Source organism: Musa acuminata, chromosome BXJ3-8, assembly GCF_036884655.1.
Source record: "Musa acuminata AAA Group cultivar baxijiao chromosome BXJ3-8, Cavendish_Baxijiao_AAA, whole genome shotgun sequence".
Classification (NCBI taxonomy): domain Eukaryota; kingdom Viridiplantae; phylum Streptophyta; class Magnoliopsida; order Zingiberales; family Musaceae; genus Musa; species Musa acuminata.
Genome location: NC_088356.1, coordinates 8,316,896 through 8,339,277, shown reverse-complemented (window position 1 = coordinate 8,339,277; position 22,382 = coordinate 8,316,896). Strand labels below are relative to the sequence as shown.

General features: G+C 38.4%; 3 protein-coding genes across 5 annotated transcripts; 1 reads left to right on the top strand and 2 right to left on the bottom strand.

Annotated features, from left to right (window-relative positions):
• Positions 1-1,311, bottom strand: LOC135644075 (aquaporin PIP1-2-like). Its single transcript, XM_065161495.1, has 4 exons — positions 880-1,311; positions 501-796; positions 289-429; positions 1-179 (listed from the first exon to the last, which is right to left on the bottom strand). The coding sequence occupies exons 1-4, from the start codon at positions 1,208-1,210 to the stop codon at positions 84-86; spliced, it is 864 nt and encodes a 287-aa protein (XP_065017567.1). The 5' UTR covers positions 1,211-1,311; the 3' UTR covers positions 1-83.
• A 1,641-nt stretch (positions 1,312-2,952) lies between these two features.
• LOC135644591 (SKP1-like protein 21) lies at positions 2,953-11,050 on the top strand. 3 transcript variants are annotated; one of them, XM_065162299.1, is made up of 10 exons: positions 2,953-3,159; positions 4,256-4,584; positions 4,918-5,142; positions 5,416-5,607; positions 5,679-5,789; positions 5,917-5,992; positions 7,082-7,182; positions 7,279-7,421; positions 8,135-8,268; positions 10,449-10,763. In XM_065162299.1, the coding sequence occupies exons 2-10, from the start codon at positions 4,549-4,551 to the stop codon at positions 10,463-10,465; spliced, it is 1,035 nt and encodes a 344-aa protein (XP_065018371.1). In that variant the 5' UTR covers positions 2,953-3,159; positions 4,256-4,548; the 3' UTR covers positions 10,466-10,763. The 3 variants fall into 3 exon arrangements, 2 of the variants coding, with proteins under 2 accessions (XP_065018371.1, XP_065018370.1); XM_065162298.1 differs by having other exon boundaries at positions 5,667-5,789; XR_010498515.1 differs by lacking the exon at positions 2,953-3,159 and adding an exon at positions 10,831-11,050 and having other exon boundaries at positions 4,407-4,584; positions 5,667-5,789; positions 10,449-10,553.
• Positions 11,051-12,433: 1,383 nt separating this feature from the next.
• On the bottom strand, positions 12,434-20,055 carry LOC135645404 (U-box domain-containing protein 33-like). Its single transcript, XM_065163741.1, has 9 exons — positions 19,461-20,055; positions 18,651-18,772; positions 18,327-18,448; positions 17,474-17,578; positions 15,465-15,747; positions 14,724-14,864; positions 14,019-14,546; positions 13,158-13,922; positions 12,434-12,769 (listed from the first exon to the last, which is right to left on the bottom strand). The coding sequence occupies exons 1-9, from the start codon at positions 19,714-19,716 to the stop codon at positions 12,578-12,580; spliced, it is 2,514 nt and encodes an 837-aa protein (XP_065019813.1). The 5' UTR covers positions 19,717-20,055; the 3' UTR covers positions 12,434-12,577.
• Between the last annotated feature and the right edge of the window lie 2,327 nt (positions 20,056-22,382).

Genomic DNA, 22,382 nt, shown 5'->3' with positions numbered 1-22,382 from the left:
TGACAACAATTAATCCACACAAACATTGCATCTTAGGAACGGAACCACAAGACGGACAAGCAATGGAAGGAAGCCATGACTGCTCAACGCTTGCTCCTGAACGGGATGGCTCTGATCACCACCTGATGGTAGATGGCAGCCAAGGCAGCTCCAATGAGGGGACCGACCCAGAAGATCCACTGAGAGAAACATAAGAAAAGTTCATCAGCGTTGTGTTTGTGGTTAGACAAGCCCTAGCATCATATTCATCGCTTTGCTGCTGGTTCTTCAATGACGCAACATGCTTACATGGTCATTCCAGGCGTGTTCTTTGTTGTAGATGATGGCAGCTCCGAGGCTCCTGGCAGGGTTGATGCCAGTGCCAGTGATGGGGATGGTGGCCAGGTGAACCAGGAAAACCGCAAATCCAATAGGCAAGGGTGCAAGCACCTGAAATATCGAACCCATTGTTTAGCATCAAGTGGTTTAGTAAGAGCCAAGGTGAGGCAAGAACTACTTACAGGCACATGAGAGTCCCTTGCACTCCTCTTGGCATCAGTGGCGGAGAAGACTGTGTAGACAAGGATGAAGGTGCCGACGATCTCCGCGCCAAGGCCATCGCCCTTGGTGTAGCCAGCGGCCACGACGTTGGCTCCGCCACCGTTGCTCTCGTACACCCCCTTCTGAAACCCCTTCACCACACCGGCGCCGCAAATCGCGCCCAGGCACTGCATCACCACGTAGAAGATGGCCCTGGTCAGGGAGAGCTTCCTCGCCAGTAGCAACCCAAAGGTCACAGCCGGGTTGATGTGGCCACCTGCACCAGCATCACAGATTCCAAAGACCGAGAGATGCAACTACAAAGCAAGAGGAAACGGCAACATGGAGAAAGGAACTCACCAGAGATGCCGGCAGTGCAGTAGACCAGAGCAAAGATCATGCCTCCGAAGGACCACGCAATTCCCTGGATACCCACAGTGGAACACTTGCTGTCGGACTTCACCACCCCCATAACCGTGAGGATGCTGACATAGATAAAGAGGAAGGTGGCCATGAACTCTGCAATCCCAGCCCTGTAGAAGGACCATGACCTGAGCTCCGCTGGCTCAAAGAGCGGGGCTGGTGGTGGTTCCTTGTAGTCCTTCGCATGGGTCTGCGCTGCTGTCCCTATCGGCTGCCTCTCCGAGAACATGATCGCTCCAATCCTCACATCCTCCTCCTTCCCCTCCATTTCCCCCACCTCTAAGAGCCTCTTGCCTCTCCCAACTCTTCCAAAACACAACACAGAGAGAGAGGAAGGCCCGCCGCTTGCTGTAGAACAGGATTATTCTGTGGATTTTATAGAGACGCACTGCTTTCATCTTCATGCATACATCATATAACATGTGACAAGCTGTAAGAAACTCCTCATCACCACATCACAATTCGCAGCGGTCAAGTATAATTGTGCCTCTTGGTTGCTGCTATCTTTGTGGAACCGCGAGAATTGAAGTCAAACGCATGCTTCCTGCACATCAATAAACAATACCTCGAACTAATCCAACTGCGGTGGTATATGTGATGCCCTGATGGATGTTATAGCCTTAATTAATGCAGCATGACAGTCACATTAGTGCATAAGTTAATAGACGAAGGGAATGTCTCGTTATTCTTACGTTATCTCTTCTTCGATCAGCAAGAACGAATGATTGGAAGAAGGTGAGAGAAGAGTGGCGGGCCATGTGGGACGCACCACAGTGGGCCCGGTTACTTCGCTGGCCACATGATCTCGCTGGCGGCAAGAATTGGTCGCGTTGGGTTGCGCATATAAATATGGCCCGACAGCGGACAGGACAACGCATCCCAGCCGACAAGGCCTCGTCTCGCTTCCACGTGTCCGACGGCGCCTATATTATTATCGTATTTAACTCAAACGGTTGTCATTACAGAACATAATTAACAGACAAACGATGGAAATACATAATCATTTAATTATCTAGTAAAAAATATTTAGAACCAATAAAAATTGGGTGTGGCTCCGATAAAAGATAAAATAACGAAAAATATTCGATTATATACAAATATTTAAAGATCTATAAATGTTGCAATTAGATGATATTGACCGAATAAGAAAAATAATCGATAAGAGAGAGATTTATAAATGAATCTGCCTAACCTTTTTTTTTTTCAAAATATAAATTATTGCAGATGCTAAATAGATGGATGCATAACCTTTACACGTTTTCTATGAAGCATACAAAGTAATGCAATGGCATGAATATTTTTCATCATGTTTTGAATGCCATATTGTTAACAATATTATATAAACATAAACATAGAGGAAGAGGTTAAAAAAATATTAATGATATAACAAACACTTCAACATCACATGACTGACACGATAACCCCATATGACTTATATCATAGTGTCACATGACGAACATCTCAGAGGATGCATCAACGGAAGGTTAACGTATCACAGATTTGATGCATCATGGTCACACCACCCTCCTTACAATTAACGATAATAAGAGTTCTTCTTAAATATCTCTCTTGCTAGATATTGTACAAAGACATAATCCAAATTCTCTATTGGCTTGAAAATGAAATGAACATTATCAAAAATACCCTCGATATAGTTTGTAGGGTTCGACACGGTCGAAATTGGGCAAGATCGATGTTGTCTGAAATCAACTTGGGACGAGTGCGTAATAAAATTTGCTCTAAAAAATGTGAGATCGATTTCGAATCACAGGGATCGATCGACTCGATCCAACTTAACCTGCATCAAGATTTAAATCGATTGGTGGGTCCAACCAAGCCGTTATGAGCCTAATCTTGTCATGGGTCAGATTTGGCCCATGATTAGTTGTTTCGGTTACGATCAACCGGGTCATATGTAATAGATTAGCTTTTCGAATGGCCCAAATAGATTGTTGGCCCGGCTCAGATGTAGGCGTTAGAAATGGAGCGCGGGCCACCGCCGTGTCGTTCGCGAAAGGTAGGGAGGGGAAGATCGAGAAGGGTAGGAGGAAAACGATCCTCCGATTGAAGGGGCAAATCGTTCCAAAACCCTACCATTCTTTCCCCGTCATTGATTCGAGGTACGACTCTCCGTCCCCCACGACCGGCGGGGCCGCCGTGTGCCCTAGCTCGCACTCGCGTTCCTGGGGGCGGTCTTGGACGACATTGTGGTGTCAGGTACGGGCGGAATCTTCTTCTCATTTATCAGGGGATTGAGGAAGCGAGGCGTACGAGTTTCGTCTTTTTTTTTTTTTTTTTGTCGGCGGGCGAAAGTTTGAAATTTTGCGTACCGGGGTGATCTTTCCCGATTTGAGATGCGGATCTTGGGGTGAAGAGGATCCTCTGTTGTTGTTTCGGAATTGGTTATTCAGTTGTGTTGTCTATGCCGACGGAAATGTGAATCTGGTAGCTTACTTGTGGTTGACGCTAATGAATATAGTAAGGATCTCGATATATTGTAAATAGTTGCAATGTCCTAGCAATTAATCTTTGTTTCTTGTCCAGGTTAAACCATGATACGATATCGAATGTTTAGTTTTACGAAAATGTTTGCGATAAGGATGTAATGCTGCTTTTGGGTGCTTGTTTTCAATCACTTCGAAAGCTTATCCAGGGAAACTATTAATGTTTCTTGCGACTTTCTGAACATACTTGTTCGAACGTTGGTATCGGTGGTATGCTTAACAGCATTTATTTACAAAACTCGTTCATTCATTTGGTAGTTATCATTTTTGTCGTTGAGAATTTTAGGATTGGGATTTAGGGATCTATTCTACAGTACTGCACTACATTAGTTGACAATATGGTCTCAGAAATATTGTTCTTTGGCTGCTGTATGAACCTTAGAGTCACTAGCATTGCGTCCTCCATTGTTCTACTAGGGTTTCCAATAACGTGTGTTGTATGGTTCTTTTCCATTTGAAATTTAAATCTGTTGCATATAAGTACAGTTAATTTTTCTTACCTGAATCTGTTTGTATCTTTCAAATCTTTTTAACAAGTTTTATTATGTTTCATATGAAGAAGTTATACTAAAGTATCTGATCTGGATTTTTGGTTTCTTTAAAGAATTTCTCATTTTAGAGCTAAAATGTTAGGCAACATGTGCAATGGAGAATTCACATGCATATAAGTTCCATTTAGTTCTTTGTGTTTTGTTTTAAGGCACTTTTCTCTTTTCTCAATTGGCTGCTTTTGTTATAGGTGCTTATTATTGTTGAATTTTATAGGCACGTTTTATCTATATTTCTAACTGTGATTTTTATCTTGGTAGGCCAAGCAAGTGACTGAAGAATTTGTTCGTAATACAAGCAGAAAGCTATTTCATATTACTGACACATTGATGCGCAAAGAGTATATTTGTGCAAGTTATGCAGAAGTCACATCATGTAACAAGTGGGTTTGGTTTTGTGAACAATTACTACCTACTCTATTACCAAAGATTCTGTTGCTGGGGCATATCTTTTATCACTGCCCAATATAGGATTGCTGTACGTGGTGGATCAATTTTATAATTTCATCATCATTTATATCTCTTCTCTTCTTGGTGCAAAGAGGCTTTCATCGATGTCGGAAAGTGAAAAGGCCATTATCAAGCCAGAGGTATATTTGTTATCGCTGAAAACCTTTCTCTTGTGAAAGTGTAAAATTCGATTATTCTTTTTTGTTTTCACCATCATATGCTCATCAATTGTCTCTTTTCTTACAAAGTGTTTACTGGTCGCCCATGGTCACTGAATTTACATTTTCTATCTCTTTGGATACCAAACTTTTATTTGACTCTGAATTTTGTTCCAATTATTTCCATGTTTCTTTGATTATATACAGTTTTGTTTCTGATTCTTTATCCTTGAACTGATATTTTATAAGTCCTATCAAGTAATTATTCATATAACAGGTTTCCCATTATATGAATAACTTTTTTTGTGCTGACAGGCCATGAAGTCTTTTATCTGGCTGCAATGTGCTGATGGGTCAATTCAGCAAGTTGAAGAGGAGGTGGCAACATTCTGTCCTATGATATACCGAGAGATCGTTCAGACAGGGATGGGATCATCAAAAAACTATGCTATATCTTTACCTGAACATGTCAATCCAGCGATTCTGAACTTTATTTTTGATTATTGCCGGTTTCATCAAGTTCCTGGCCGCTCTAACAGGGTATGTATCATGCTATTTTTTATTTACTTAGCACATCAAATTCACTCTCCCCCTTTTTTTTCTTGTCCTTCTTATATCTCTGGTTAAAATTCAGTATATCTATTAATAACTTCTAGAAAAAACCAACCTAAAGGTCCTTAGTATGTTAACATGTATATGACTGGAATTTCAAATTCTGTGGCAAAATATCAATGATTGGCTGCTCTCTTATGCTCATCATATTAAAAAGAAATAGGTAGTAGAGTTTTATAAGTATTTTTATGTATTGTGTAGGAGCGGAAATCTTTTGATGAGAAATTCATCAGAATGGATACAAAACGACTGTGTGAATTGACTTCTGCAGCTGACAGCCTCCAGCTAAAGCCATTGGTTGATCTCACTAGTCGAGCTCTTGCTCGTATGATAGAAGGGAAGTCACCGGAAGAAATTCGTGAGACATTTCATTTGCCAGATGACCTTACAGAAGTAATTATATGCTTTTTAATTTTTGTCCATACTATTTCTGCACTTACTACAAGGATCAGGTCTTATATCAGGAAGAGAAGCTGGAGCCATTGAAAAATGTAAATGATGATCCACGGATTCGGTTACTCAATCGATTATATGCTAAAAAACGTAAAGAACTAAAAGAGCAGCAGAAATTGAAGGTAGTTACATCTGCTTCTCTAGCTAAGAATCCAGGTTCTCACTGGAGATATGTTCTAAATATGTAAGAATTTCATTTCTCATCTTCTTCAATATTGATCCTAGCAAACAACTTAAAACTTCTTTCAGAGTAAGGAAGCAGATGAAGAGAAGAAAGAGGAGCGTTCTGTTGATGAGATTTTATCTTTTATAAATGGACATGAAGGTGACATCTGTTGCTTCTGTGATTTATCATATTTGATACTAATACCACATATTATGACCTCTTGGCATTTTCCAATTACATCCGCAACCACTTTAATTTTACATTACTGTATGGATTTTATATCATCCTAGTGTACTCTTACTTGCTTGTTTTATTTAGGTTATCCTTGTGCTGATATGCTAACTAGGATGTCTCTGCACATCCACTTTGTGATCTAAGTTTAAGGTCACATTTATCATTGACTTCATTATTGATAAATATAGTGTCATTAACCACTTTCTGGTAATTTCCTTGATATGAGTTTTATTTTTTTGATCATGTATAATTTACTCATGGTTGGGATCCTATCTAACTAATAGATGGATCCAAATATAATCCAAAAATTAATATTTATTGGTCATTGGCTGCACTTGTGAATGATTAGGATCTATTTGTTTGAAGATTTGCAAGCTTAAAATTAGAAGAATATTTGGACAGGGTACCAAAGATTGTGCAACATATCAGTCACATTCACAAAAATAGCTGATCTAATAGTAGGGTTCATCCCAATAGATACTTAGTGAACTGATTATAAGAATATATTCATTCACCCATTAACGTTTTCTAGAGTCCCAAATTCATTTTCACCTGAGGTGGTGACTAGCTATTGGGAAGCTATGAAAAAGGGTCCATTTTAAGGCGATTGTCAGTGACGAAGGCCTGTGGAAAGCACCAATGCATTCTCTTTTAGCTTTTAACAAAAAACTATGATGGGAATTCTTGCAAGCATCTTTCCTTCTTATCTCCTTTGGCATCAAGGTATTTGCTCTCAGAATCTTCTCCCTTCTCCTCCTTCCCTTCTCTGTCATTTGCAATTTCCTGCCTTCTAAAATTATGTGAGAACTGCTCGGATCAATTTTTGATCTGAGGACCAGCAACATCATCTTGTTGAAATCAATTGTTCGTTACTGTTTAGATTTTTTGCTGCAGTGTTGGTGTCGTTTTTCTTGTGAAAGATATGATGGATGGTACATTGATGTGTGATATTAAATTTACTAAAGATTAACTGCATTAAAATGTGCTCTAATGGACCTTTTCAAATTTTAACAGATTCCAAAGGTGTTAAAGCTATTAAAAATAAGAAAAAGAATAGGAGGAAAAAAGTTCTATCAAAGGATACCTCCGGAGACTCTGCCAAAGTGCACAGGAAGGTTCATAGGATGATCTTTGCTGTCTTGTGATGCTTAGATGTCTGAATAACATTTTGCTGGCTGTAATTAATTAGTGTTACAATGTTTGGATTTTAGAAGGAAGACACCTTTTCTCCTAGTCCAAGTCAAAATTTGGAAGTGCAAGGCAATGTTGAAGATGCATTTGTATCAAATGTTGAATTTGGAGATGGTGATATCGATGATGAGCTAGATCCCGCTGTGAAGGAAGAACTTGATAGGTGAGGTTCTGTTCATAATTTTGCAGATTGACGAGAATTTCCTTATTGTTATTTTTCTTATTTCTTCTACTATGTTTCTTGGCGAAATCTTAAATATATTTGATTGCTTATGTTTTCTTTTTGCATGTTATTTTGGTAGAACTTTTAATTGAAGGTAACATTGAATTTAAAACAAAGAGAATTTTGGGTGTTTGCCTTGTGTGCCCATTCAAGCTCGTTTAAATTCAACACATTGATAATCCTTTTTCTTAAATGGTTCATCAAGAAGTGCATATACTTGTGCAAATATATTGAAGATTGACATTAGGATGTGGGTAATTAATTGGAAAATTTATTTGACTTTGATTTCATTATCCTAGTCCATTATCACATATCTAGTTTTTCCAAGATCTCATCTTATTTCTTTTTTGATCATAGAAACATAAGTTGATTCGATTCTAGGTCATCTTTCTTTAGCATCCTGTTTTTTTCTTCGTCTTTCATATTGACCGTAGAAGCTAAGCAAACTTCTTATGTTTTTATCAGCATCTTATCTGTGTGACCACTTCTAAATTGTATGATGCTTCAGTATAATGATTTGTTTTTTCATATATTTGTTGATTGTGGTGATCCTTCTTTGATAGTTTCATTTGTGAATTATATAATATGAAGACTTGACAATCTTTTTTGCATTTGGTATGCATGTAGCTTAATTCTGTATGTCTTTTATGCAGAGAAGTGGAAGATTTTGCCAGAAGATTAAATTCTGATTGGCCTGAAAGAATGCAAGAAATTTTGTCTTTAGGACAAGACAGGAGGCTTGTTCCTAATTTGGTGAATTCGAATGGTTCGGTTCAGAAATTCGCAGGTCTAGTTTAACTCTCTATTCTCTCTATTGGGTAACTAGAGGATTATTTTTTTCTTGAATTTCCTATGTTATTGCATGGCACATACCTGCCTCATTACTGCCAGTAGGATTTCGTTTTGTTCATGTTCTGATTCTTGATTTCAAATCTGTTTCTTGTGTTCAATTTATTTTTCAGCAAAACCTTAACTACATCTTACATTGTAATTTAGTGTAATAATCATGCTTTCAAATTAATTGGTGGCTGGATTTTTTTCTCTAAAATTTGGTAGGCATCCTTATTTTTATGAAATTAATATCTTACATATTTAATATATTATGGTATTTTCTTCATTTAAAATTCTTTCCGGATTTCTAAGAATTTTCACATTGAAGTTTCATTTCTATATTCTTGTTTCAGTCTCATGGTGTAGCACAGGCTTGGTTTCCTAGCCAACATAAGTTTTTAGGTTCTATTAGTTGCTCCTATCCTGAGTGAGCTTTGCAAAATGGCCAGTAAGTTCTAATCTTTTGCATACCTTTCTTTTGTTTAAATCCTAGGCTGTTCTTGTCCCTGGGTAAAACTTGGCATGGTGTTTACACTGGCATCTGCCATTCTCTTATTAGTACTAGTTGGCTCTCGTGGTTTATTGATATGATATTGCACTAATGATCCTCTATTCTCCCATATTTGAGCTACAACCTGCACCTTCTGAACAATTGAAATAATTTCAGTTAAGCTAGAGCTGAAACTAAAATGGCATAGATTAGATTAGGATTATACCTTTTGTTTTCAGCAACCTTTCACAATTTTTATAATCACTTTTATGGTTGTTTATAGTGTTATATATGCTTAGCAGAAGTTCAATTTGAGTCGTATTGGTGGGCCTAACTAGTTGCTTGATAAACATGATTTATGCTTGCTTTTAAATAATTCTATCAGATGAGTGAACCTTGATGTTGTCCATCAACCACCTTTCCTGAAAAAATATCAGAACACTCCAAGTTCTGATGCAGACGGAGATTGGTTTGGCAGGAATTTGTTGTTGTTAATACATGTATTGCTTTGGAGACCTTGATGGATATAAAGTTGTGATGGTAACTTGATGAAAATAAGGGTGTCTCCTGTTTTAGAAAATTCATTATGATGTATTTATTGGACATATTTTTTTGTTCAGGTTGCTTGGTGCCTCTTTCGCCCAGTTTTCTTTCTTAAAATTTAAATCATATTTTTCTTTAGGTAATCTATTAACACCATTCCAAATTGTTTGGTGTTATTCTTTAACTGTTCTTTATGTGAGTTTTTCAGCTGTATCCATTTGTTTTATCAAAAAAGCAAAAAAGAAAAAGGAAAAAAGAAAGCTGATATCTAAGTGGTTATCTCACATTTAGTTTGGCTTCTCATTGTCGGTTGATTGGTATAGTCTGAAGTACATATTTTTCTTCATTTCACATATTTCTACCTAAATTTCACTTTTGGTCTTTTACCTATACCTTGCCTCATTATTTTTATTCAAAGATTTTATCTTTACTCTGAGCTACCAGATCTTTATTCTTTTCCATATTATACCAAGATGAGATCAAGTATCAGTGAAATACTACGATGCCCCAAGAGTTTTTATTTACTAAATGTGGAAATAGGATCAGTGGCTTGATCAAACTCAACATCAACCCATTTTAAAAGAGTTAATACTTGAAAGTAAAGCATATCGATGAACACAACCTAAAACAAAGAGGTTTGGTTTACGTTGGATTCAGTTATGATTTATTCTAGTTTGATCTCGTTTTATTTAACTCATATTACATATATATGTAAGAACTTCATGTAAATTTCACCACTCGTTATTGCATGCTATTTAAGACGCCAAATTCAGATGAGAACAACCTCACTGCGGCGCGAACTCTCATGCAAAAGAAGTTTGGTTCTGTAGAATCACGTTAAAGATATGTAGTTGAATTTTAAAATGTGGTTCCATAAAAAAACTGTAAATAGAATTGAAAACTTTTGTGATCAATTATGTTCCATCCAACTGGTTCACCCAAGTTTTGCTGGTCCACACACGACGACAAATTAGTTTGACTATATGAAAGTCTTTTTCTGATTGTTGTGTATATGAGTTTCTTTGCTGTTCCACCCCAAGTTTAATTCTCATCTTTTCTGGATGCAACTGTCAGCTTCCTGATTTGTATTTCATATACTGCAGGCTTGGATGGAAGATGATCTGTGTGTCAAACATAGCTAAATGGTTCTTCGTATTTGTACAAAGGGCATCTCTTTTTTTGGATAGAGGGGTCGGTGGGTCAATGTGGTATGCTCTTGTTGCTTTGTCGAAACCATCTCAAAGACGTCTTCAATATAGTGAGAGCCCGTCAATTTCTGCGAGAGCCTTTGCTCTCAACTACCAGAAAAAGAGCTGGTTTCTGTATCCCTTGTGGACTTTATTTGGTTTGACTTAACTAAAGTTTTTGCTTGTGTAACATTTTTGGTTGATAATAAACAAGAAAGCTTAGGAACTAAAGCCATCAGCTCGATAGAAAGCAACTGTGCCACCTGTCCACCTTACTGTGATTCTTTTTTGTTCACAGTTTGCATATTTCTCATCTTGTCAAGGCTTTTAAACTGGCAGCACAAGTCAGGAGTGGGCGTGATCGAGCAAGGTGCAACGAAAGATGGTATCACGTCAATGGGTAATTAAGCCAATGTTTCTGTGAATAGATTTCTCCAGATTGTATATTATGCTAGTGTGCCTCAATCTTGTATGATTGCTTTCTGGTTGAATTTGATCATCCAAATCATATTGTCCAACTACCTACTTAATGTGTGCTTTGTTCTTGGCACTTTCAGAGCTTCTTGTTTTGCCAGGTATTATGATCTCTATCATGATCTAACACAGATTGTTTATTACCATCACCGAGGAGTAATCTCTCTTATGATCTAACACAGATTGTTTTAACTGTTATCTTCTACTGTTAGAGATTGAAATTGTGTAGCTTCAAATCTGTGCTGGGGGTATATTGATCTTTGGAATGCCTATCAGTGGTAGTTGTAGTTATAGTTGGAGAGCTTTTCTTATTACATGGGTCCATCTTCAATTTAGTTTTGTGAAACATGTTGGAAGTGGCTCTGCTATGATTATATATTTATTTTTTTTCCGACAATTGGATTTTTGATCTCTTTTTAACATTGTTGGAAGCCAACACTTTTTAACATTGATTTAAAATCAAATCTTTTTTCGTTTAGTGAGTTGATATCAATTTTTGATAGGTTTGCTAAATTGGAATTTGTGAACCAAAATTTACATATTTTGCAATGCTTTTATTGAATCACCGAGTTTTTAGAAATTTCTTTTATAGAGAGTAATTGACAAAGACGAGATTTGAGCTTTTGACTTTGTAATGAATTGTCAAAATCTTTACTACCTAAATGAGTCAGTATCTTTAAAAATATATCTGATGTGGTTTCGATCTCTTAAATCTTTTCATAAATAGATCTCGGATATCATTATCTGATCAATCTTTTAGATTAAAAAATATATCAAATGATGTTTTCGGAAATTGACAGGAAACTTGCTTTATGAGTTTTGTGAAAACTGGTGCTTTGTTAAATGAAAATTTTCCTAAAGCCTGTTGTTAATCCTTCCATGTCAAGAGAAGACGGGGAAGGTCTTACACTATTGTCAGAGGTGAAAGATCCCATGGAATCCATCTCTTACAATTATCAGATGCGAAAGATTCTATCGAATCTGTCTCATACTATCGTCAGATTCTGTCAGGAATTCGTCAATCCTAATTTTAATTGGGATGATTCCTGAAACCTTAATTTGGACGGAGGGGAAGCCTACTGTTTGTTAAGCACACGATGCGAATCTGTCTCATACTATCGTTAGATTCTATCAGGAATTCGTCAATCCTAATTTTAATTGGGATGATTCCTGAAACCTTAATTTGGACGGAGGGGAAGCCTACTGTTTGTTAAGCACACGATGCGAATCTGTCTCATGCTATCGTCAGATTCTATCAGGAATTCGTCAATCCTAATTTTAATTGGGATGATTCCTGAAACCTTAATTTGGACGGAGGGGAAGCCTACTGTTTGTTAAGCACAGGATGAACAAATGGTTTAAGGTGCAAGAAAATAATTCAACACTTCAGCACACCCACCTTTCACTTCCTCAAAATAAAAAATATCTCAGTAAAAAAGGAGCTTATTATACATATTTTAAGCTCGTATGTACAGGTATCAAAACTAGGGATCGAATTATATGTATTACAAAGCTATGTACACAAACCAAATGGGAAAATAGAATTTGCAGCAATTGGAGAAAGAATTAAGTCATGACCGCTGCTGCATCTGAAGCCATTCCTGGATGGCGGAACGAAGGGTTCGATTTGGTATAAGCTCACAGTTAGGAAGTTGTAAGTTTGTCATGGGTGAAGTTTCATGCCCGCTATCGATCCAGCCCTTTATAGCCTCAGCTTCATATGTAAAGCCATCTGCCGCTATGAGTGGATCACTCATCACCTCCTGAAACGAAGGATGTCGACAAGAAAGTAAGCTTAGTTCCAGCGGTGAATAATCAATAATCATAACCTCAAACTATTATTTCGAAATCTAGTCTTCGGAAGCTGAGTTTCACTTGAACAAGTGTTTGCAGACTTGCTCAAGACAAATTGACTTGGAAAAAGACTTTCGAAGATGCATCAGACTTTTGAAGCCTGATGACACAATCAACCACAGAACAAACAATAAATTGATGTGCCAATATACGGCATAAACCCAAAATTTCAAACACTTCATCCGGTAAAACATACTGTGTATAATATTAAGAAGCAAAAAATCTTAAACTTCTTTATTTCACCAAGTAAAACATTTTAAATATTGAGTTATTGAAGCTTAATACTACTCAACTGACCTGAAAAATTGGGCAGATGAAATAGGAAGGAATTTGGTAATTTTCCTCGGAGAATGAATTATAGGAGACCGATGAAACAGACAATGAAGCAGCCTTCATCATGGGCTCCACCACCCTCCAAATCTCTGCCACAAGATCTGGACGGTTCCTCCTACTGGTATCAGAGCATCTTAGCCCCAAATGTGCCAATTGCTTGGCCTGCACAAATGGCCAGTTCCCTGCAGACTGATCAACCATAGCATGCAAATATCCATCGTCCAAGGCTTTTTGCACTTCCCTAGCAATGCCCGGGGCAGGTTTTCCTGTTAATAGCCGTAGGATTATGATCCCGAAAGCGTAAACATCAGACTGTGGTGTAAGTTCCCCAGTAGCAAGGAATTCTGGGTCAATGTACGCAATTGTGCCTTTTGGATGTGTCTTGTGGTAGGGGGTCGCGGAGGTGTTGGACTCAATTAGGAACCTGCAGATGCCGAAGTCACCAAGCTTGGACACCAGGTTAGAGTCAAGAAGGATGTTGTCAGGCTTAAGATCACCATGCACCACAGCATGTGGCTTGTTTGAGTGAAGGAAGATTAGTGCAGAGCATATTTCACCAATAATACGGGTGCGAACCTGCCATGTGAGGGGTGGAGTGCTGTTTATACAGGCAAGACAGTCTTCTAGGCTTCCATTGGGAAGGAACTCGTATATGAGAGCTAAGACATCAGAGCATGCTCCGATCAGTGTCACAAGGTTTGGATGCCTCACCTTGCTGAGAACAGCAACCTACAAAAGCAACATAAGAAAGTAGAAGGAAACGATGGCATACAACAGAATCAATATAATTCAACATCAAGGAACCCCCAGGGTTCTTGAAATTACCTCCTGGTTGAACTCATTTTGGCCTTGCAAACTTTTTGGATGCAACATTTTTATAGCCACAGTGGTGTTTCGGAGAAAACCTTTATAGACTTTTCCAAATCCACCTTTGCCGATCATTAAAGAATTGTTGAAATTTTGAGTTGCTTGTTCCAGCTCCAAGTAGGAAAATTCCAAGCTTAAAGGCCAAGAAATGCCAGCATTTGTCCACACTGCCTTATGACGTAGCTCTTCAGCTTCTTTAACTGCACCATCTCGTTCGCGCTGCAATGTATCACATTTTTCCTGGAGCGAGTGGAGGAGGTGGCAGTTAGCTGAGATTTTCTCTTCAAAATCTCTGGTGGTACAAATCGATTCAGTGAGCTTGTGTCCCAATTCCAGATTCTCATCAATTGCATTCTGGAGCTGTTTTAAGACTGCAGCATGTTGGTTTTTGAGTTTTTCCACTTCTAGTTTTTCTCTATCAAGTGCTTCCTCAATTTCTTTTCTGTATCTCACTTCTTTGGCATACAGGTTCTCTGATGCTTTAGCCTGAAAGATGATTCTGGCATTAATAGTCTATATATATACGTGAGATCATGTTAGTAAATTCATTTGTTTTTCAGAAAAAAATGAACAAATTTGTTGAAAGCTTCTCGATGGCCGTGATCTATCATCATTCATACCAACTAATATTTCACAAATAACATGTACAATAGAAAGAATTACCTTTTGTCGAGACAACATTAATTGTGTTTCAGCTTTTCTATATTTGCAGGACTCTTCAAAAGCTTCACGCTTCAAATTCTCCACCTCCTTGAGGACAGCTTGAAGTTTATTAAATAAATCAGAATGTGAGTCGGAATCTTCCTGCAAAAGAACAAAAGTTCATCTTCAAGTCAGAAATGAACATTTAGCTGCATCCAAATAATAAAAAACACCATGGGTGTAAGATGATGCTCAAGCTCTATGTAGCCATTAGCCCGTCTAGCCGACTTCAAATAGTTGAGATATTACAGCTTGTTGTTGTTGTTGACTGTGAGTGTAATTTGTTAGATGACAACTGAGTTTGATGTTCAAGCTCTTGGCAAACCGGAACCTGATCCACTAAAATTTTACCTCGAAGAAGTTAGTCTGAAAATTTTGGCGACATTCACAAAAGAAAAAGAGAGATGACTTATCACAACTACATAAGTATTTCATCTTTGTGATTATCGTTCCAGAATTCGTCCAATTAGAAAGCTTCATCTGCTGATTTCTATTTGTCAAGTTGTCATCCACCATTTACAGGTTATTGCTGAAAGCTTGGCCAAGGAGAAAATGGACAATTGGAGGATTCCACCATGACGCCAAAAGACTAGTGTCTTATTGGTATTGCAGTTTTAATTTTAAGCAAGATGTATAATCTAAGTTCCAGCTGTGTTGATCTCCTTTCCAAATATAAGCAAGATGGGATGACATATGACATACCAGCTCATGATGCAGATATGAAAACTGCAGATCCTCGGAATCATGCACTGGAGATAAACTCACTGATCCAGCTTCAGATTCTCCGTCACTGGGCAATGAAACTGACCAAGAATAGATAACCTCTTTGTCGGTATTTGATACTGACAAATTATCTGATCTCTGAGAATGGCTAGAAATCTCTTCGCAGGGATTGGTTGAACTTCCCGGTTTGCTTAATCTTCTGTCCTGATTAGGTGTCTTGGATGGTGAATTTTCTGCCCAAGAAGCATGTAGACTGGCTTCTCTTCAAGTAATAACCAAAAGAACAGATAATTACAAAATTATTACATGAAGTCACAAATATGAAAGAACAAGTGACCTAGTTGGTCATCAGTTAATCATGTTTCAATGCTAAACAACAAAACATAAGCAACTTGGATGCTTCCAAATTTGTGATAAATACTCCCTCAAAGTATTCAATTATTTTTGGCCTAAAGATCAATACTAAATTATGTGTTGGCATACTTTACGCATACTTTCTTGGATGATATGTTCTAGTTATATATTATTTATAATGAAACATATCTTTCTAAATCTATAAACAAATGTCATGCTTTTCCACATACATATATATTTAAAATACTTATTATTGATGAATTGACGTTGTCATATTTTTGGTCCTCGGGTAGAGCAACTTTTTCTTGAAGTGAACAGCAGTATCAAATTCAATTTGAGTTCAGAAATTACAATACCTGATATGAATATGGTACATGAAACAAATTCAGAAGTGTATCCAAGCATTCAAATTTCAAATTCAAGGGGAAAAAGGATGATGACAGCTACTATTATCCCACTAATATGTTCTGTCCTTTATATGATTAGCAAATCGCCTTAAGCATAACTTACTTCTAACTTGATCATGATATCAAAATGAAGGTTTATTGATGATTCACTTGGTTGATACTTGATGCTTTTGACACAAAATATAGGGGCATTAAATTAATAATACTGTATAGAGGTAAAAGATATTCCAAGGATGATCATGAAAATAGAAGTCATGATGATTTATTGTGTAATACCCCTAATTAGTCTCACATCGGAAGTGGGCAAATACTAAGATTGACTTATAAGGGTATGATGAGTATGCCACTCTCAATTAGTCTTAGATTTTGGTCAGTGGTTTGAACCAAAATGGAGTTATAAGCCAGTTAGCCCATCACACTCGAGTCGTGACATATTGAGTTCTTAATAAAAAATCTTATTTAGTTATAAGTAAACCATGCTCATCAAAAAGCTACCAAAAGGTGGTATTATGTTTCCTTTTTATGTCTACTAAATGAACTAAGTGTCGGTGTTGTATAAATTTTGAGTAGTAGAGTTTTGATATTTCTTACATAGCTAAAAGCCTAAAACCATTATTAAGCTTTATGAATATTTCTCAGTATTATAACATATGCATCATCACCAAGATTGGTCTTTAACCTCCCTTTTTTTTGTCTTTGTCCATTGAGCATGTGCATGACCAGCTAGAGCTACCGGAGGTTGGTGCAACAAGGCATGCATCTACACAGGGTCCTACTTCTAGTCAGCAAAAAGGTAACCAAATGAATGATACCTGGCTCAATCAGTTAGTAAAAGCAACTCATCAACCGAATTACAAATCCTGCTGTAATTATACTTTTCATTTGAAGTTCATAAAGAAAGTCCGACTCATTGTTGGATTGTTCCAAGTCATAATCTTTGTGTATGAATTTAAAATTTGAAACAAGATGCATCCTAATTGTATGACCTGCATCCAACTTGATATACGAAGACAGAATATTTGGTGGCCAAGAGAGTCCAGGAAACACCAATTAAATTATCTAAATTTTACATGATATCCAAATTTAAGGCTAGGAGTTAAGCATCTCAGTAGCTTAATTTACAGTAGAATAGATCTACCAGGTTAACTAACATAAATATCTCAGTTCATAGAAGATGGATGACTCCAAAAAGAAAATTAATAACATATTGTTTGAGCATAGGCATACCTGGTGTATATCAGCTTCCCTTTGCAAACAAACCATATCATGCATGATGGATCAGCTTGTTGATTCACACCGGTTGCAGTCTTGGACTTGAGCTCTTTCATCTTCCTGTCAAATAATACACCGGATCCAAATTGGAGTTCAGTTAATCCCTTGCAAATGATATTCCACAGAGAAACTTCTGTTGTTCTTTCTTCTGTAATTGTTACTTTGGTCTCATGAAGTATTTTGATAAATAACACGATAAATCTTAAATGTTTCTTCCTTTTAGATATGAATATCTGTTAATCAATTTTTTCTTTAATAAGAGCTGTTAGATTCAAACTGCACTTCTTGAAGAATAAGAAAATGAATGACTTTTTAATCAATCCAGAGCTATTAGATTCATACTGCATCTCCCAAAGAATGATATCTTCAAAAGGATCAATACATATAATCAAATCTACAAGAGTTCTCCATAAAACTTGGACTCTCAACTGGCTCATCCATGGTTTACACTTTGCTAAAATTGCTCTCCTCCATAAGACTCTTTGGTAAAATTCTTTTAATGGACCCATGTAGAACAGATTTCAAAAAATTGAAGTGCAACCTCGACATAGTAACCAATAGTTCAACACTGATTTTGTAAGCATTTGAATTGGAAGTACTGCCAATATAGTAGATCGTATGAGATTGCCACCACAAACTCCAACTCTTATAAATCCAATGAAATTTTTCTTGAAAATGATAGTTCTTTGCGATTAACATTCCATTCTCTCTCTCTCTCTCTCTCTCTCTCTCTCTCTCTCTCTCTGAGCAAGTTGTTCTCTCTTCCTCTGTTAAATTTTGACAAAATCAAAAGGTTTCTGGTTCATACTTTGAATATCGCTTATCTGCTGCTGCTCCCATGGCAAGCTTAGTGATGCCAAACTGTGCAATAAGCTCCACAAGCCCTCTTGTCACATCATCATTCTCGATTACTAGCTTCTCAGCTCTTACCTGAAATCAAAAGGTTGATTTTAAAAATAATCTGAATGTTACTGGGTTCAAAACTTGTTTAAGATGCTTCACTTTTGGTATAAATATCAATCTACAGAAAACTAAAATATGACTTCATTGATTGGTCACAAAGTATAAATTTTACTGGTGGTTAAAGGCAAAGCAAATTGATGAAATGAAAAGATGAAGCACCCAATGATACCTTCAGTCGCAAGCACACAGCAAGGTATTCATCCAATCTTTTGTTCATCTTATCCCTCTCCATCTGCCTATAAGCACTGACTTGCACTGCACTTAGTGAGCTTGCAAGAAAACTGCCCCCCACTGGAACCAAGAGATATACTTGAAAACATTGTCAACATTTGAGAAATAATGTAATGTAAAACTACAGTAACCATATGGTGCAATCCTTAAACAGATGGTTATATAGATTTTCGGATGGTAATCTTCCTGATTCTGAGAAATATCAAAACTTTTACAGCATTTATAACTATGATCTTAAGTTCTTCTGTTGAGACAAAATTGGAAGGACAGAAGGGAATTGGACTGAATTGAAGCAGCTATTAAGCCATACACATGCACCCAAAACCACCAGAGGAATGTGTGCTTTAAACCAATCTCAGCTTACTAACTCCTTTTATCAGACAGAATTTGAATCCAAAGCTAAGTCAAATTGAACAAGTATTTATCTTTAGGTACTTGCCAACTATTTAAACCCAAAGAAACCACAAAAATCAATGCTTTTCGACTAATTTTTCAATCCCTTTCTTATGTCATATTATCACGACCACTGAAAGAAAAGAGTTCCTTTTTTATCCTATAAAGTATCATGGTAATAAGGATGTACTTTACTCTGCGAACTTGATAAACCCTAAATCAGATCAAAATGTGACAAAAAAAAATTAACCCAAAATACAAGCAACAATTACTCATTGCATTTCTTATCAAAATAAGACATTTTTCTCTTCGTCTTAAACAAAAATCAAAGAATGAGAACTAGAAAAAGGCATACTCATAGGTATCATCTGCGTTGGCGAATGAACGTGAACGATAACGACGGCTTTGGCACCGTGCTTGTTCTTAATAGCCCACAAAAGAGTGGTCAGTCCGGCCTCCAGCTCCGCAGCCACCGCGACATAGACCTTATCCTCCTCCGACTCCACCGGCGTCTCCACCGACGCCTCCTCTATCTCATTACCGACCCGTACGCTCTCCATCGACGGGGAACTACCAGTGCAGCCAAAAACCCCTCCCTGACTCGCCTCCATAGAGCAATTTCACGTCGAGTAGCCGGCCACCAAGACGGACCAAATCAGTATAAGCAGCGGGAGGAGGAGGCTAAAGGAAGGGCCTTTGTCTCTCCGGATGAAGCAAACGCGGAAAGACGCAACTTCGAAGACAAAAAAGGGACTTTTGGGTGCATATTCTTCGGAATCTGGTGGGATTCGTGGGCGTGGAGATGAGTTCGAGATGCTTATTTCAACGGGGACGAAAACGACGGAATGAGATGATGTCGTGCAACGTTGATGGTGATACGGCGAGGTTGACTCTAGGCGCGTGATACTGCAACAAACGAACTCCGCCATGGTCAATCTTCCCGTCTCCGCTCTTCGCAAACCCCTACGGACTACAGAGAGGTTTAGAATAACTCAAACTAAAAACTACATGATTCAAAATGGTTAACTCTAAATTAATGATAGATTCATCTAAAACCTAATAAAATTTGATTAACCTAACAAAATATACTCCAAAATATTTAGTCTCTAATTAATGATAATAAATGCTTATAGTTTTATGTGTCACCATGTATCATTCTCATACTTGCGATGTAAGACTACTTGAGGTGTCACACTTTATAATAATAATTATAAGTACATTTGATGAGTATTGCCCTATTAGCTCAGATTGTTGTTCGTTCTTGTAATAACTAATATTTGTTGCCGCAATTTGATTTATCTTATCCTACGAGTCACACAAATTTAATCCTTTAATCGATTGTTTAACATTTAAGATAATTATAAGCTAATTATATGTTATCCAAGGATATTTGAATCGTATTAACAATATGATCTCTATACTAAAAAAAATTTATATTCGGATCTCTATAGTTATGAAGTGAAATAAATAACTTCATTTATCTGAATTGATCATGTTACGAATATCATCGATCGATGAGCCGGCCCGATTGATTTCTCTACCGAAAGTGCAGGTGCCTTCTGATTACTTCTCCTTGTTGATGTGGGGTGTTGACGTGGCGAATCGACGTAGGAGGTTTGCTGGGGAGATGTTTCACCGGGGGTGATTTGACCTTAGAGCGGAGAGGCTGGGGGTCTCTCTTACTGCGGGGTCATCTCCTAGCGACGGGATCCTCTCTTGATTGTTGGTAGTCCTACATAATAGGTCTGCATCTGGGGCTTTCCGGCTTGACCCCTTTGAGAGAGTGAGAGTAGAGATGTTATTACTTCCTGGCCTTGTAGCCTGGCCTGAGGCATGACTTTTATACTTGGGCATCGAGCAGTCTAGTCATGTGTTAGCCAAGGCTCCCGTTATTCTGAACAGTGAAGGCCTTAATGAGAGCCGCTTACTATCAGTCATTAATGCAAAGGTATGACTCGAGATGTCATCCAAGAGGTGCTTAGGAAAGCTGAGGTGTGCTGTCATTAATGATCATTGATTCTCATGCCTTTATTATTTGTTAGTCGAGGGAGTTGGTGGGTGCTAATATTATCCCTATCATTCATCCCCCCGAAAGACGTGCTTCAGGGTTGTGGTTATTTGGTGAGGTTGTGGTGGTTGGTGTGAGGTCCGTTAAGGCGGACAATGCTCTGGAGGCGGCGCTTATATGAGTGATGAATGTTGACTTAAGGAGTTTAGCCCGACTGCTTTTGACCGGGAGGATAGATTTGCTATGGGGCTTGGCTTGATCGCATTTAAGTGGGAGGTTGGACCTGTCATAGGGTTTGGCTCGATCGTTTTTTAGCAAGAGGATGGACCCACTATGGGGTTTGGCTCGACCATCGTAGCAGGTCTTCTGGCTAAGGTGCATAACTCGGGAGCGAGTCTGCTTAGCCAAGGTGCATGATCTCGAGTCTTCTTGTCGAGGTGTAGGCCTCGGGTCTTTTTGCTGAGGTGCATGGCTTGGAAGAAAGTTTGCTCGGCCGAGGTGCAGGCCTCGAGTCTTCTTGCCAAGGTGCACGGCTTGGGAGCGGGTCTACTTAACTGAGGTACAGGCCTTGGTCTTCTGCTAAGGCACTTCACTCAGGATGTGATGTGTCATCTTGCCTTTAGGATTTGTATTACATGTAGTGCTCATTTACAAAGGAGTCTTTTTGCTGCCTTGAGGCTTGATGTACTTAGGGGCCATGCTCCTCTTTAGGTTCCACTGACGTGCAGTGATTGGAGGTGCGGGTTCTATGGTGGGTCTACATCAACCACTATGAGCTGGGAAATGGATCCGCCTTAACAGAATCTATCGCGACATTTTACTAATGATGGACACTAGGGTGCAAGGCTACTAAGGTTCGGGCCACTAGGCTACCCTTGGTGCTGGTGCTGGCTCATTTATGAATAAAGGAGGTCGAGTAGAGGCTCCTGAAGGCTCAGAGGAAGTTATCAAGGATGAGGTGGAGGCGTAGTGCTGTTGAGGCTGAGCAGAGGCTCACAGAGGCCCAGAGGGTGAGGATGAGGCACGAGCATAGGGCCGCTAAGGCTTGGGTCCTTGGTTAATACCTGTGAACAAAGGAAGCTAACCAGAGGCTTACGGAGGTACTACCGAGGTTGAGACGAAGGAGTAATGTCATTGAGGCTTGGGTCCTTAGGCTATCCCTAACGTTGGAGCTAGCTCGCTTATGGGCTAAGGAAATCGAGCAGAGGCTTGCGGAGGCCCAGAGGGCATTACTGATAATGAGGTGGGGTATAAGGCCACTGAGGCCTA

Coding starts and splice junctions, on each gene's coding strand:
- LOC135644075 (XM_065161495.1), bottom strand. CDS start 1,210: ATGGAGGGGAAGGAGGAGGATGTGAGGATTGGAGCGATCATGTTCTCG. Junction 797..879: donor CTGCACTGCCGGCATCTCTG/GTGAGTTCCTTT, acceptor ATGCTGGTGCAG/GTGGCCACATCAACCCGGCT. Junction 430..500: donor CAAGGGACTCTCATGTGCCT/GTAAGTAGTTCT, acceptor TCGATATTTCAG/GTGCTTGCACCCTTGCCTAT.
- LOC135644591 (XM_065162298.1), top strand. CDS start 4,549: ATGTCGGAAAGTGAAAAGGCCATTATCAAGCCAGAG. Junction 5,143..5,415: donor TTCCTGGCCGCTCTAACAGG/GTATGTATCATG, acceptor TGTATTGTGTAG/GAGCGGAAATCTTTTGATGA. Junction 5,993..7,081: donor TTTTATAAATGGACATGAAG/GTGACATCTGTT, acceptor AAATTTTAACAG/ATTCCAAAGGTGTTAAAGCT.
- LOC135645404 (XM_065163741.1), bottom strand. CDS start 19,716: ATGGAGGCGAGTCAGGGAGGGGTTTTTGGCTGCACTGGTAGTTCCCCG. Junction 17,579..18,326: donor GCAGATAAGCGATATTCAAA/GTATGAACCAGA, acceptor ATTATTTGACAG/GAAGATGAAAGAGCTCAAGT. Junction 12,770..13,157: donor TCATCTGCCCAATTTTTCAG/GTCAGTTGAGTA, acceptor CCTTCGTTTCAG/GAGGTGATGAGTGATCCACT.